This window comes from Oncorhynchus mykiss, chromosome 16, assembly GCF_057628025.1.
Source record: "Oncorhynchus mykiss isolate SJ-2025 chromosome 16, ASM5762802v1, whole genome shotgun sequence".
NCBI lineage: Eukaryota > Metazoa > Chordata > Actinopteri > Salmoniformes > Salmonidae > Oncorhynchus > Oncorhynchus mykiss.
The window spans coordinates 43116840-43131125 of record NC_143037.1 but is presented as its reverse complement, the minus strand read 5'-3'; the positions used below and the strand labels follow the sequence as shown (position 1 = coordinate 43131125).

The 14286-nt window shown below is 42.0% G+C and overlaps 2 protein-coding genes across 3 annotated transcripts in view; one reads left to right on the top strand and one right to left on the bottom strand.

Moving 5' to 3' along the window:
* Window positions 1-6680: 6680 nt before the first annotated feature.
* On the top strand, window positions 6681-14094 carry LOC110491958 (glycoprotein-N-acetylgalactosamine 3-beta-galactosyltransferase 1-B). Its single transcript, XM_021565856.3, has 6 exons — window positions 6681-7035; window positions 8931-9104; window positions 9371-9506; window positions 10333-10494; window positions 10759-11261; window positions 12377-14094. Exons 2-6 carry the CDS (start codon window positions 9021-9023, stop codon window positions 12710-12712), a joined length of 1221 nt encoding a protein of 406 aa, XP_021421531.2. The 5' UTR covers window positions 6681-7035; window positions 8931-9020; the 3' UTR covers window positions 12713-14094.
* Window positions 13853-14286, bottom strand: part of tac3a (tachykinin precursor 3a) — a 48648-nt gene continuing 48214 nt past the window's right edge. For both annotated transcript variants that reach the window (XM_090202773.1, XM_021565858.3), the window contains one exon: window positions 13853-14190. In XM_090202773.1, the coding sequence (XP_090058899.1) occupies window positions 14172-14190 (19 nt within the window). In that variant the 3' untranslated portion in view covers window positions 13853-14171. The remainder of the gene's footprint in view (window positions 14191-14286) is intronic.

Genomic DNA, 14286 nt, shown 5'->3' with positions numbered 1-14286 from the left:
ATCCATATCCAGGACAATACCACAGTATTTTACCTTATGAGCAGTTTTTGAGCCAATATCCTTTAAAGTTTTCCACACAGAGCTGATGTAAGTTGTCATTTACAGTGTCTATGTAATACTGGGATTTGCCCTTATCCATCTTGCGTCTTGCCTAGATTATACATTTAATATATAACCATCATAATCTTGTTGTAGATTTGTCCTTCTGAATTCAGACAGGTGCGATCCATTATCCTAATTAGGTCTAATATTTCCCTGACCTCTGTTTGATTCAAATTTGTTTCATTGGGGCCAGAGAGTCAAGGTCAGAACGCAACATCTCTTTAAAAGGATACCAAGCTTGATCAACATCGTCACAATTGAATACATCAGACCAATCAAAATGACCAAGGACTTCTAAAAAACGTTCCTTTGAGTATTGTTTCATAAACCGTATCTTCACATACAGTAGGTATTACCTGGTGTTTTTTAAAATCTTTTTCTTACGAGTACAGTAGGTTACCATCACTAAAACAAATATCTCCTGACTGACATATTTTTTTCTTGGTCTTATACAATAATCAAAAATCAAAGTTGATTTACTGTCAATACACACTGTGATTGGCTTAGCAATCAGTTGTTTCAGGCCAAATAACTGATTAAAGGTATACAGGGCAAAAGTGCACTTTTCCTGGGTAGTAACTGCACATTTGAATTGAAATCGCCAAGCACAATACATTGCCTGTCAGCAAATACATTGTGATCACAGCAAGTGGATTCGAGTAAATCATACAAATCCAAATGAATGACAAAATGAATTACTTGTTTTATTGCTGAAAATGTTCAATGACCAGAGTTCAGAGTTCACAATGGAAAATCATTTAGTTTAGGGTGTCTGTGTACACATCATTGAACGTTGACCTGATTTACCAAGCGCTACTCTTGATTTGTATAACCAGTTCAAAACGCCAAGATATCCAGATGATTTCCATTTCAAAGGTGCAGTGACTGTCTCTATTAGTTGAGAGCGAACCTGCTTTCTATGTCACAGTGGAAAACAAAACCACAACTGGCAAGTTGTCAAAAACAGACAAAACACAAGTCACTTAAGTTGGAACAAAACCCAAGTCACCAAGTATTCCTTCAAATGACAAAAGAGATGTGATTGTGTCTCAATGTAATCAAGGTATGAAATTATTGTTATTTTAAAATATCTCAGACAAAAATCGTCTCGCAGTTGAATCTAGTTGCCTACACCTGCTACAGGCCAAAATGTTTTTTTAAAATGCTTCAGCCAATTTCCTTCAACAAGCACAAATAATATCTATTTGGCAACCACCCTGGGCAGGGGGAGAGGTCGAGACAGTTTCAGTAGGATTAAAAACTCTCTTCTCTATTTTCTCCTTTCATCTCAACTATTTCTCTAGGTTACGTGTCAAACTATTTCCACAGAGGGCAGACTGTGAAAGGAAAAACCAAAACCCACAGACACTAGGCCCTCCATCGAATGAGATTGACACCCACGCGATCAATAATGGCGCCTGACGGGATGGCTGCCGTCTTACGGGCTCCTAACCAACTGGGCTATTTCGTTTATTTTTTTCGCATTGTTTGTATCTTATTATGTACATACAGTTGCTGCTACTGTCTCTTATGACCAAAAAGAGCGATTACTCACCTCGAACTGGACAAAGATGTTTTCTTTAATGAGTCCGACACAAAGGATATACTGCTTTCCGGAGAACAGGTCCAAGACCCTGTCATTTGCTTGAAGAAAAGCTGGAGATACCGCGGGAGAAGGTTGGGATGTCTTGTTAGGATTCATAGGCAAGTGAGTAAATTGCCATTGCCATTGGTATTATTGGCTAACGTACAATAACTGGAAAACAAACTCGATGATCTACGGTCGAGACTATCCTACCAACGGTACATAATTTTTAAAAATATCTTATGTTTGACCAAGTCGTGGTTGAACGACAACATGGATAATATAGAGTTGGCTGGTTTTTCTGTGTATCTGCCAGGACAGTGTAGTGACGTCTGGTAAGACGAGGGGTGGGGGTTGTGGGTCTATTTGTCAATAAATGCTGGTGTGCGATGTCTAATGTTAAAGAAGTCTTGAGGTAGAGTACCTCATGATAAGTTGTAGACCACACTATCTACAACGAGGGTTCTCGTCTATATTATTTGTAGCCGTCTATATACGCAGTTTCATCAGCTGTCCAGGTGGCTGGTCTAAGACCATCCCGCTGGTGAAAAAGCCGGATGTGGAGGTCCTGGGCTGGCGTGGTTACAGGTGATCTGCGGTTGTGAAGCTGGTTGGACGAACTGCCAAATTCTTTAAAACAACGTTGGAGGCAGCTTATGAGGACTGCCACAGGAAAGGAAGACCCAGAGTTACCTCTGCTGCAGAGGATAAGTTCATTAGAGTTACCAGCCTCAGAAATTGCAGCCCAAATAAATGCATTACGGAGTTCAAGTAACAAACACATCTCAACATCAACTGTTCAGAGGAGACTGCGTGAATCAGGCCTTCGTGGTCGAATTGCTGCGAAGAAACCACTACTAAAGGACACCAATAATAAGAAGAGACTTGCTTGGGCAAAGAAACATGAGCAATGGACATTAGACCGGTGGAAATCTGTCTTTTTGTCTGATGAGTCCAAATTTGAGATTTTTGTTTCCAACCTCCGTGTCTTTGTGAGATGCAGAGTGGGTGAACAGATGATCTCCGCATGTATGATTCCAACCGTGAAGCATGGAGGAGGAGGTGTGATGGTGTGGGGGTGCTTTCCTGGAATTCAAGGCACACTTACTTAACTAGCATGGCTACCACAGCATTCTGCAGCGGTACGTCATCCCATCTGGTTTGCGCTTAGTGGGACTATCATTTTTTTTTCAACAGGACAATGACCCAATACACCTCCAGGCTGTGTAATGGCTATTTGACCAAGAAGGAGAGTGATGGAGTGCTGCATCAGATGACTTGCCCTCCACAATCACCCGACCTCAACCCAATTGAGATGGTTTGGGATGAGTTGGACTGCAGATTGAAGGAAAAGCAGCACATGTGGGAACTCCTTCAAGCCTGTTGGAAAAGCATTCCAAGTGAAGCTGTTTGAGAGAATGCAATGAGTGTGCAAAGCTGTAATCAAGGCAAACGGGTGGCTACTGTAAAGAATCTCAAATATAAAATATATTTGATTTGTTTAACACTTTTTTGGTTACTACATGATTCCATATGTTATTACATAGTTTTGATGTCTTCACTATTATTCTACAATGTAGAAAATAGTTAAAAAAAGAAAAACCCTTGAATGAGTAGGTGTGTCCAAACTTTTGACTGGTGCTGTATCTATTTACAAAACAAAATATGAGCGATTGATGCAAAAATGATGCAGAAAACTACATTGATGGAAGCTACAATCTATCTGCAATATTAAAGCTGATCTACCCCCCCCCCCCCCCCCCCCCCCAAAAAAAACAAGCCACCTACGATTCCCCACAAGGCAGCTTCTTGTTATTGTTGCTAGCTATCTGAACGTTCAGAATCATAACAATGTTTTTTGAGAAACAGACGCCTCACAAGTCCTCAACTGGCAGCTTCATTAAATAGTACCCGCGCAACACCAGTCTCAACGTCAACAGTGAAGAGGCGACTCTGAGATGCTGGCCTGACGACTTTAAGTGACCATTTTGTGATATCCCGGGGATGTCCTAACTACTCATTATGTTTGCAGGGGAGACTAAGAAATTCAGCTTGGCCCCCAAGATCGTCACAACCTTCTACAGATGTACCACCGAGAGCATTCTGTCAGGCTGTAATGCCACCTGGTACAGCAACTGCATCACCCGCAACCACAGGGCTCTCCAGAGGGTGGTGCAATCAACCCAATGCATCCTTAGGGGCACACTGCCTTTCCTCCAGGACATCTACAGCACCCAGTGCCATAGGAATGCCAAGAAGATCATCAAGGACCTCAGCCACCCAAGCCATAACCTTTTCACCCCGCAACCATCTAGAAGTTGGAGACAGTACAGGTACATTAAATCTGGGATCAGGAGACTGATAGAATCTGTTCATCTCCAGGCAATCAGACTGTTGAACAGCCATCACTAGCCAGCCTCCGCCCGGTACCCTGCCCTGCATCTTAGACACTGTCACTAGCCGGCTACCACCCAGCACTCTACCTTGCACCTTTGAGACTGCTGTTTACATATTGTTTTACCCATTTTATATGCATATACTGTATTCTAGTCAAGGCTCATCCAATATATACTGTCCATATAGTCTATTCAAACCATTTATACACATATACAGTGGCAAGAAAAGGTTTGTGAACCCTTTGGAATTACCTGTATTTCTGCATAAATTGATCATAAAATTTGATCTGATCTTCATCTAAGTCACAAAAATAGACAAACACAGTCTGCTTAAACTAATAACACACAAACAATTATACATTTTAATGTCTTTATTGAACACACCATGTAAACATTCACAGTGTAGGGTGGAAAAAGTATGTGAACCCTTGGATTTAATAACTGGTCACCTTTAGCAGCAATAACCTCAACCAAATGTTTTCTGTAGTTGCAGATTGGACCTGCACAACGGTCAGGAGGAATTTTGGACCATTAATCTTTACAAAACTGTTTCAGTTCTGCAATATTCTTAGGATGTCTGGTGTTAAAATCGTGTTGAGGTCAGGACTCTGACTGGGCCACTCTAGAAGTCGTATTTTCTTCTGTTGAAGCCATTCTGTTGTTGATTTACTTCTGTGTTTTGGGTCGTAGTCCTGCTGCATCACCCAACTTCTGTTGAGCTTCAATTGGTGGACAGATAGCTTAACATTCTCCTGCAAAATGTCTTGATCAACTTGGGAATTCATTTTTCCGTCGATGATAGCAAGCTATCCAGGCCCTGAGGCAGCAAAGCAGCCCAAACCATGAGGCTCCCTCCACCATACTTTACAGTTGGGATGAGGTTTTGATGTTGGTGTGCTGTGCCTTTTTATCTCCACACATAGTGTTGTCTGTTCCTTCCAAACAACTCAACTTTAGTTTAATCTGTCCACAGAAAATTTTGCAGGAAAGCACTGTGGAACATCCAGGTGCACTTTTGCGAACTTCAGAAGTGCAGCAATAATGTTTTGGGAAAGCAGTCGCTTCTTCCGTGGTGTCCTCCCATGAACACCATTCTTGTTTAGTGTTTTACAAATCGTAGACTCGTCAACAGAGATGTTAGCATGTTCCAGAGATTTTTGTAAGTCTATAGCTGACACTCTAGGATTCTTCTTAATAAATAAGTCAAATACATTTTTAGCAAAGATAGGCCTACGTTTGCATCTTTAAAGAAAACATGTTGGTATTGGATCGCTCGATTTGCTATGCTGCATTTTTAAAAATCAGAAATAACAGAGATGTGTGTTGGAAATAGCAACTTGGATTAAATATGACGATGTTGTCAAGGCTCAGGAGAAGACCCAGATGCAGACCATAACAAAAGTTTACCTCAAAAACAGGGGGGCAAGGCAAACAATAGGCAGAGTTCACTAATCCAGAGCAGAGTCCGAAAGGTACCTAACGGCAGGCAGGCTCAGGGTCATGGTAGGCAGAGGTCAGTAATCCAGAGCAGAGTCCGAAAGGTACGGAACGGGAGGCAGGCTCAGGGTCATGGCAGGCAGAGGTAAGTAATCCAGGGAGATGTAACAAGGTACAGAACAGCAGGCAGGCTCAGGGTCAGGGCAGGCACAATGATCAACTGGACCTTTAAATACTTGATTGAGATTAGTAGGCTAGCCTACAAAGCCGCCCTTATTTCAACATAATTCCTACCCTAGAGCAGAAATGCTTATTTCGATTTCACCTCCGAAGAATGATCTCAGACAAACAACGTTGGAGGCGGCTTATGGTAGAGAAATTAACATTAAATTATCTGTCATCAACTCTGGTGGACACTCCTGCAGTCAGCATGCCAGTTGCATGCTCCCTCAATACTTGAGACACCTGTGGCATTGTGTTGTGTGACAAAACTGCACATTTTAGAGTGACCGTTTATTTTCCCCAGCACAAGGTGCACCTGTGTCAGGATCATGCTGTTTAATCCACTTCTTGATATACATGTACACCTGTCAAGTGAATGGATTACCTTGGCAAATAAGAAATTATCACTAACAGGAATGTAAACAAATTTGTGCACAACATTTTTGTCTGTAATGATTATTTCTGGGACCAACACTTTACATGTTGCATTTATATTTTTGTTCCTTGAATTTTCTTTTGCAAGTGCATGTTCATTTTAGGATAGACAGTTGTGGTTTAGCTGCATCAATCAAAGCAGTGAAGTGTGTAGTTAAGCAAGACTACAGTGGTCAAACAATTCATCTTGGGGTGATGGAGGGAGCAGCGTTGCCAAACGCAATCATATCACATAATTATACCATTTATAAATGGTATAATTTCGTGGTTTAATTGCTGCATATATATTTTTAATACAGACTAGCTCCAAAATAAGTGAACATTGAGAAATGATCCAATGGATTATGTAAATGTTCTGAGTATTGGTTTGAACAAGGTGATGCGCAGATTCACTGACCTACAAATAATCTGGAATTGCGAAATAACCTACACTTTTTTTTTCAAGTGATCTTTACCCAGGCTTCAAACATCCTTTTAATTCTGTGTAGCGTCTCGCACAGGCTGATCCTCTCAACCGCAAGGAGGCCGGCCACAAGCAGTACAATTTCAACAAATCAAATGCTGCGGTCTCAGAGATTACCCCGTGATGCTGAAGAATGTGGATTTTACAGTAGGGTTCCTCCTCATGTTGTCTTTTATTTCCCGAGCGATTAAATACACGGGGGGGGGGGCTTTACAAACTTAAATATAGGTCTGACCCACTCTTTCTGTTGATGGTGTGATGTTCTATGCCGTCGGTTAGTCTCGAAATGTATGAAAAACAATAGGCTTTTGGAATTCATTGTAGTCTAGGATGCACTCAACGTAGAGGTTTTCCTTCTCACGTTGGTTACAAGCGACTCTGATCAACAAACGCAGGTAATGATAATATTTCGGGACACCATAACTGGTGATAAACAGATGCAATGTCTTTGTCTGATGGAAAGCTATTGCTTTATCCAAATGATTTTGACGGTGATAAAATCATAGCGGTAATTAGCGTCACGGTGATGTTGTCTTGACGGTCTCTGTAACGTTGACTCAGTGAATCTCCATTCAAGACCGGCTACTGTTGTAAAAATGTCATATGACAATGTTGTGAATATAATTGTGTTTCATTTCTGAAGAATATCAATTCAGAAGAATTAGGAATCCTGCAATGAATCTAAACTCTGCTTATAACTCTCACACACCACCAATAATAGATAGAAGATAGTGGTTGAATGACGATAGCTCTAAACTGTATACAACGTAGCTTCTGTGTTATTATTGTGTTGTACGTGTTTTTCAGTCCTTTTAAGGCAGGCAGGCAGCAGAGTCTGTCTGTTAAGGGGATATGCGTGGCCTACTTAGTGTACATTATTAACTTCCTCGTCCACGATTAGCGGTCTCTCACCTCAATATAACCTCAATGCTACTAGAGTGAAACAGCAAACGGGAGTGGCCAATTTGTTAGAATGTCGTCCATTGAGCTACAGCAGAATGTCAGAAAGACATTTAGAAAGACGTTTCAGAGACATTAGCCACTCCTGTTTGCTGTTCCATTGTAGTAGTTTCAATCTCATCTAAAAGTTATTTATACAACAAGAGGATAGATTTATCTCACTAGGACAGAGATTGGCAATTTAGATGGGGGGTGGGTGCCACAAAAAAATCTGAACTCATCATGGGAGGCTGCATTGGCTCAAGGGTCTGCATACACACATCCATACCCACACACATGTAGTCCGAGCTGGCTCTACCATTTTAGGGGCCCTAAACTACATTTTGTTTCCCACACCTTGCGAGCAAAACATTTTCTACACATTTTGCCATGTGGCGTATAGAAAACGTTTCAGTTTTTAAAGCACTTGGCTGCAAATCTACATATTTTGCAATGGGGTAGAGAGTTGATTTTGCTATTTTATAACTCATATCATGCAATTCCACTCCATTCCACTCCCTGGGGCGGAGAAAATAATTTTTAGTTTTACAGCTAATTTTCTGCAATTCTACACATTTTGTCATAGGGTGAAGAGAAATGTTTGCCGTTTTTAAGATGAAGCGTCACTAGTAAAAGGAATGGGTGCCCCCCAGTCGGTAATTCGACCATGATTACTACAAATTTAGATAGCCTTCCACTAGACTAATTTACCAATCTCAAAAAGGTTAGCTGATGCACAACCAAATATTGAAATTGCACCTTGTGCATTCTACTATTCTAACTCTCAACAATAAGTTGAAACTCTGAGTTCCCCAAAAATATTGATCCGTAGAGATCCTCTGGTTAAAAAAAAAAGAAGCCCCATGCCAGTGATTGGGGACATTGCCCTGTGACAGTTGCCTTTCGGATGGGACATTAAATGGGTGTCCTGATTCTCTGTGGTCACTAAAGATCCCATGGCACTTATCGTAAGAGTAGGGGTGTTAACCCCGGTGTCCTGGTTAAATTCCCAATCTGGCCATCATACCATCATGGCCACCTTTCAATTGTCTCATTCATTCATCCCTCCTCCTCTCCCCTGTAACTATTCCCCTGGTCGTTGCTGTAAATGAGAATGTGTTCTTAGTCAACTTACCTGGGAAAATAAAACGAAATAGAACAAGGCCCCTGACTTGGCCTTCAGTGTGTATATAATACAGACAGTTGGACAGAACTATCATGTTCCATGCAAGATAAATAGAGATTAGTATCAGCTATATTCTGAATATTTTGTGCCTGACGAAAACAATAGGTGAAGTAAATGGTCGACATATGTTTCTGCCTTTTCAATCCCATTGTGTTCCAATCTCAGAAGAGATGCTGTAATTGGAGTGGACCAGGAAGTACTAGAGAGGAGAAGGAGGAGGAGGAGGAGGAGAGGAGGGAAGAGGAGGATACCACCATGAAAGGTCTGAGTGCCTCCAGGTTCTGCTTCTACTTGGGTTTCGTAGTGGGGACCCTCAGCCTGTACCTCTTCCTGCGCCAGGTGTGTTACACATCTATAATCTAGTGGCCTTAAACACCTATATCAACTATTCAGGTAGCCATATAATATTACAATAATATACTTCTGTAATTATTATTCAGATATCCGTATACACCTGTAATTACGGTACTCTCTCCCTGCATTAGTGCACCTACGTAGTACATCTGTCGTTACTGTTGACTGTGTTGCTGTTTGATGCTTGGTGTTATCAGTCAGTAAACTTGTTTGTACTTGTACCACACCATATTTATAATGTGAACACACAGCTATGGTTTGAGAGGAGCATGGAGCTCCCTGTGCTGGGAGGGGTCCAGGGCAGCTCAGTAGCAGCGGTGGCAGAGGAGAGGCAGGCCAGTGTGGAGAGAGCAGCCCTCATCAATCTCAACGTCCCGCACCACACAGGTACACAGGCCCAATAAGGCCCATCCCAGTGAAAGGAAATGGAGTGCCTCTGAAGATCTCGTAAATCTGTGTGGAAGTTTGAAAGAAGTGCGTTGTGAACGTTTTGTACTTTAATATCGAAAATGAACCTCTTGGCTGCCAAAATTATTAAAACACTAAATTATGAAAAAATAGACTAGTTCCAAAACATACATCTAGCCATGTAAATATGACTAATATACAGTGTTACTATATTCCTGTATAAGGTAACACTGCAGCACTGTTCGTCCCCAGTGCCTTTGTTATTGTTTTGTTGGTGAAACCAACTTGTGGAGCCTCCGGCAGCTTGGTAAAAACTAATTGCAGTACATATTCTGCTCTTCTATTGCTCGTGATGTCAGTTGGGGAAAAAAACTGTGTTTGTTGTAATATCATGGAGGTTCTACCAATTAGATGGGCAAGCAGCAGTTGCTAGATTCATTGTTGGACTTGATGTGATGTGTACCCATTGATTCTTGTAGATTATATCTTGTAAATGCCTTATGAGCTTAGTTCAACACTGTCGTAACCCATCAGAACACGAAACATAAGCTTGTTTTACACCAATGTTTGTAAACAAAGTAAATGTAAAAAAACATTATATAGCCTCAAAACATGGTTAAAACGATCATTTTTATATCATGGATCTTCCTCGGCATCCATAGCTCTGTCTAATGAATTAGCTAAGCTTTACCCTTAGTTTTTTTTTTTATCGAAACAGGTGGGGGACAAAGCTTTGTTATGGTTTCTACTGCTGATTGCCGCTTTAAGGATTTCAGCTTAAAAGTTGTGTGGCTATGATTTTCAGGTGAGGACAGTCGCGTGGCAGATGAGTTGTACCGAAAGGTGCGCATCCTGTGCTGGGTGATGACAGGCCCCAGTAACCTGCAGACCAAGGCCCGCCATGTCAAGGCCACCTGGAGCCGCCACTGCAACGTGGTGGTCTTCATGAGCTCTGTCGACGACCCAGGTGGGTACCCAGCCAGGTAGCCTAGAAGGGTATTGAGGCGGGCCGGTTTGAATCCCATAACCAACGGGAAACATCTGGTCAAAAGGATCCTATATAGATGCTATCTCGTGCCTTGTTTCCCTTGAGTAAGGCCCATGACCCTAACTGCTGTGATGCACAATGGCTGACTCTGTGCTTTGTGCCTGACTGACTCTGGGGGAGGTTGCATTAGAAAGCAAAAAACAGTAGGAAAATGGACAATAAAGCATTCTTCTTCTTCGCCAGACTTCCCCACCGTAGGGCTGGGGACAGGGGAGGGCCGCGACCAGCTCTACTGGAAGACCATCCGGGCCTTCCACTATGCCCTGGAGCATCATGGGAACGAAGCCGACTGGTTCCTCAAGGCGGACGACGACACCTTCGTAGTGGTGGACAACCTCCGCTGGGTCCTGTCCAATCACACGCCCGAGGAGCCCCTCTACTTCGGCAAGCGCTTCAAGCCCTACGCCAAGCAGGGGTACATGAGTGGCGGAGCGGGGTATGTGTTGAGTAAGGAGGCCCTCAGGAGGTTCGTGGAGGGGTTCAAGACCAAGGTGTGTACCCATACCACCTCTGTGGAGGACTTGGCTCTGGGACAGTGTCTGGAGAAGATGGGGGTTCTGGCCATGGACTCCAGGGATACATGGCAGCGGGAGACGTTTCATCCATTCGTGCCGGAACACCACCTGACTGGGAAGTTCTCCAAGAGCTTCTGGTACTGGAACTACTGCTACTACCCCATCGTGGAGGTCAGTCACCACTGAGCTCTCTCTCTCTTTCTCCTTCTCTTGTTGTCGTTACTTTTGTTGGCTTTCAGTTCCACTGATTTTTAAGATACAAGCCAGAGCTCACCTTGCTCTTAGTCTCTCTCTCTCTCTCTCTCTCTTTCTTCCTTTCCAGTCTCTCTCTGTAGTACCTATCTTATTCATGTAAGACTGTTTAAGATGAACCCAGATAATGGATTACCATTGAATTGAGGGTCAAACTGGGTCAGGAAGACAGTTTTCCAAGAGCTCGAACTTGTTTCCTCTTATAATCCTTTAATTCAATTAATGGCCATCTGTACACTATTGTGCACCAATTGTATATTTGCGGCTCAAGGTTTTTTTGTCTATTAAAGTGTAGGTAGGGCATTTTTTGACCAGGGCATCACTGTCTTGCACAATCCCTCTCTGAAACTAGGTACAATATATGGAATATAGACATTTATTTTCGATGAGCAGCCTGAATATAGGCTACATGTTATGTGAAGGATATATCACTGTGAAAATGACAACGTTAGATGTCTGTCCTTCTAAAGCCTTCATAGAAAGAAAGGAATTACATTAAAGTGGATGATTGCTAAAGTGGATGATTGCAGTGGAGACAATGCACTGTCCACAGTAGGAACATTTCCCATTTTCTTTCATGTATTTGTGCTAATTCATTGTGCTTTGCAATGCAAATGAGACACGTTTATTATGAGTCTATCAGACAGGGACCACCGAGGCACATGACAATACACCTGGGGGTAAACAAGCCATTCAGGTGTCTTTGTGGAGGAAACATAGCCAGTGTCTCCTCTGCTTAACAATGACTGTCAGAAATGTGTTATTAGGTTTTCCCCCAGTCAAATATACTTGCAGGAATGTGAAATAGACAGTGAACACTCCAATAGTCCATTTTAAACAGCTGTTTAAGCGATCTGATGTATGCTACAGAGGAGTAAGCGTGTGTGTTCCGAGCTGTATTGCTGTGTGTGTGTGCGTGTGTACGCGTGTGCATATGTCACAGGTGTGTGTTTTAAGGGTGGGATTCTGTCAAAAGATACAGTGGAAGGCCATATAGCAAGTTTTATAGTGCTCAGTTTGCTATTTTCCTCCAGGGTCCCCAGTGCTGCTCAGACCTGGCAGTATCCTTCCACTATGTGGACGCAGAGCTGATGTACACGCTGGAGTACTGGACCTACCACCTCCGTGCCTACGGCTACAGATACCGCTACAGACCTCCACTACCCCAGGGCCTGGTGGAGCGGCTGGCCCAGCCGGAAATGGCCACTGTGGGGGCAGCTGGTAGAGGGACAATACCAGCTGGTGTTATTGTTGTTGGTGGTGGAGACCAGTCCAAAATGGAGGCAGTGTCATATAAAGGGGCTGCGAGGGAAAGTCAAATCCCCATGGACAATAACAGGACTGCAGTCACACAGGAGAGACAGCAGTGATTCTCTTTGGGTCGACGCCTAACTTCCACTTGGTGTCATTTGGGACGGTTTGATTTGAAGTGTTTGAATGTGGTTTTTTAAGGTGGTATCGGGAGTGTGTTGTTGTGTGTGATTGGAAACAGGACTTGTGAAATGGTCATGCCAGGAACAGGTTTGAAGCGTTTGAATGTGTTTTTTTAAGGTGGTATCGGGAGTGTGTTGTTGTGTGTGATTGGAAACAGGACTTGTGAAATGGTCATGCCAGGAACAGGTTTGAAGCGTTTGAATGTGTTTTTTTAAGGTGGTATCGGGAGTGTGTTGTGTGTGATTGGGAACAGGACTTGTGAAATGGTCATGCCAGGAACAGGTTCGATATTTCCAACGTTGTGCACCAGTTCCACCACAGTCCAGGTTTAATTGGTTGTGGGGGATTTTATTCATCCATATACTGTACAACTTTTTACCTGAATGGGTTAACTGTTTTTTATCAATATCTGTTGTTGTTTTATCTGATATTCTGTTTGAATTCCAATAGTATGCCGTTAGTGACCATGCATCTGTATTTTACTTCATGAGGCCCACGCTGCATAAAAACATTCTGACCTGGACATTTCCTATAGCATGATATCAAGAATTTCTGTGTCTTAGATGTTGATTTGGAAAATCATCATTTCCACAACTAACAGTGCTCCTGTATTCCATTCCCTAATTGACTGTCCATAACTATTCAATTCTATATTGGTATTGCACTTTTAGAGAAATATGAAGGGACCTTTATATGCGTGCACTGAACAATGGTTGTTTCTTAACGTTGTCGAGGTTTTCGGCAGAATCGGAGGTTTTCGGCGTCAGGTCAAGCTGATAGAGCACATTTTTGATTGGTATTACATTGCTCTGTGGTGTAGCTAAGTGTGAGTGTATTTCATGTCAAATGTAATGGCCATATGTTTTTCCCATTTATTCTAGATTATCTGCTAAGCAGTTGAATGGCCTTAAAGTGGGGTAGATTATACTTACTATAACTACAGTACTAAAGTATTTTTTTGTACAGTACTACTTAATGTTCATTTTGGGTTACATATTCCGGCACTTTGAATTCTCGTTGCTATGATGGTAGATTTAAAATGTTGTAACCAAATATTTTTCAATGAATTGTCAGTATTGTTGCCACATTTGATTATTTCTTTAATTTGAATCACAAACATATGGTAAAGAAATAGTTCTTATCAGATGGGACTGTTACTGATTTCTTTCAGGTAATACATTATAGCTATTAGTTACTATGACAACCCATCGGGCACATGTTACAGTAGCAGGTTGATTTTGGTCAGTTTAAATTCCATAGATGTTTTCGCAAATACTTTGTTTTGTAAAATAAATAGTTGTTTCTTTTCTGTATTGTATAATAATAACTCCAATCTTCTGAAAAGGGGTTTTGCCTTGGCTGGATGTTAGGGATGGGTCTGGATGAATGTCTTGTCTACAGCCCACGCCGAAACCTGGATCAAAAAAGTAACAGTGGATTTTTAGTTAGACATTTATCATCAGTAAAGTTTCTAGTATTGTTTAATGCAACGCAGAACGTGAGAAAATAT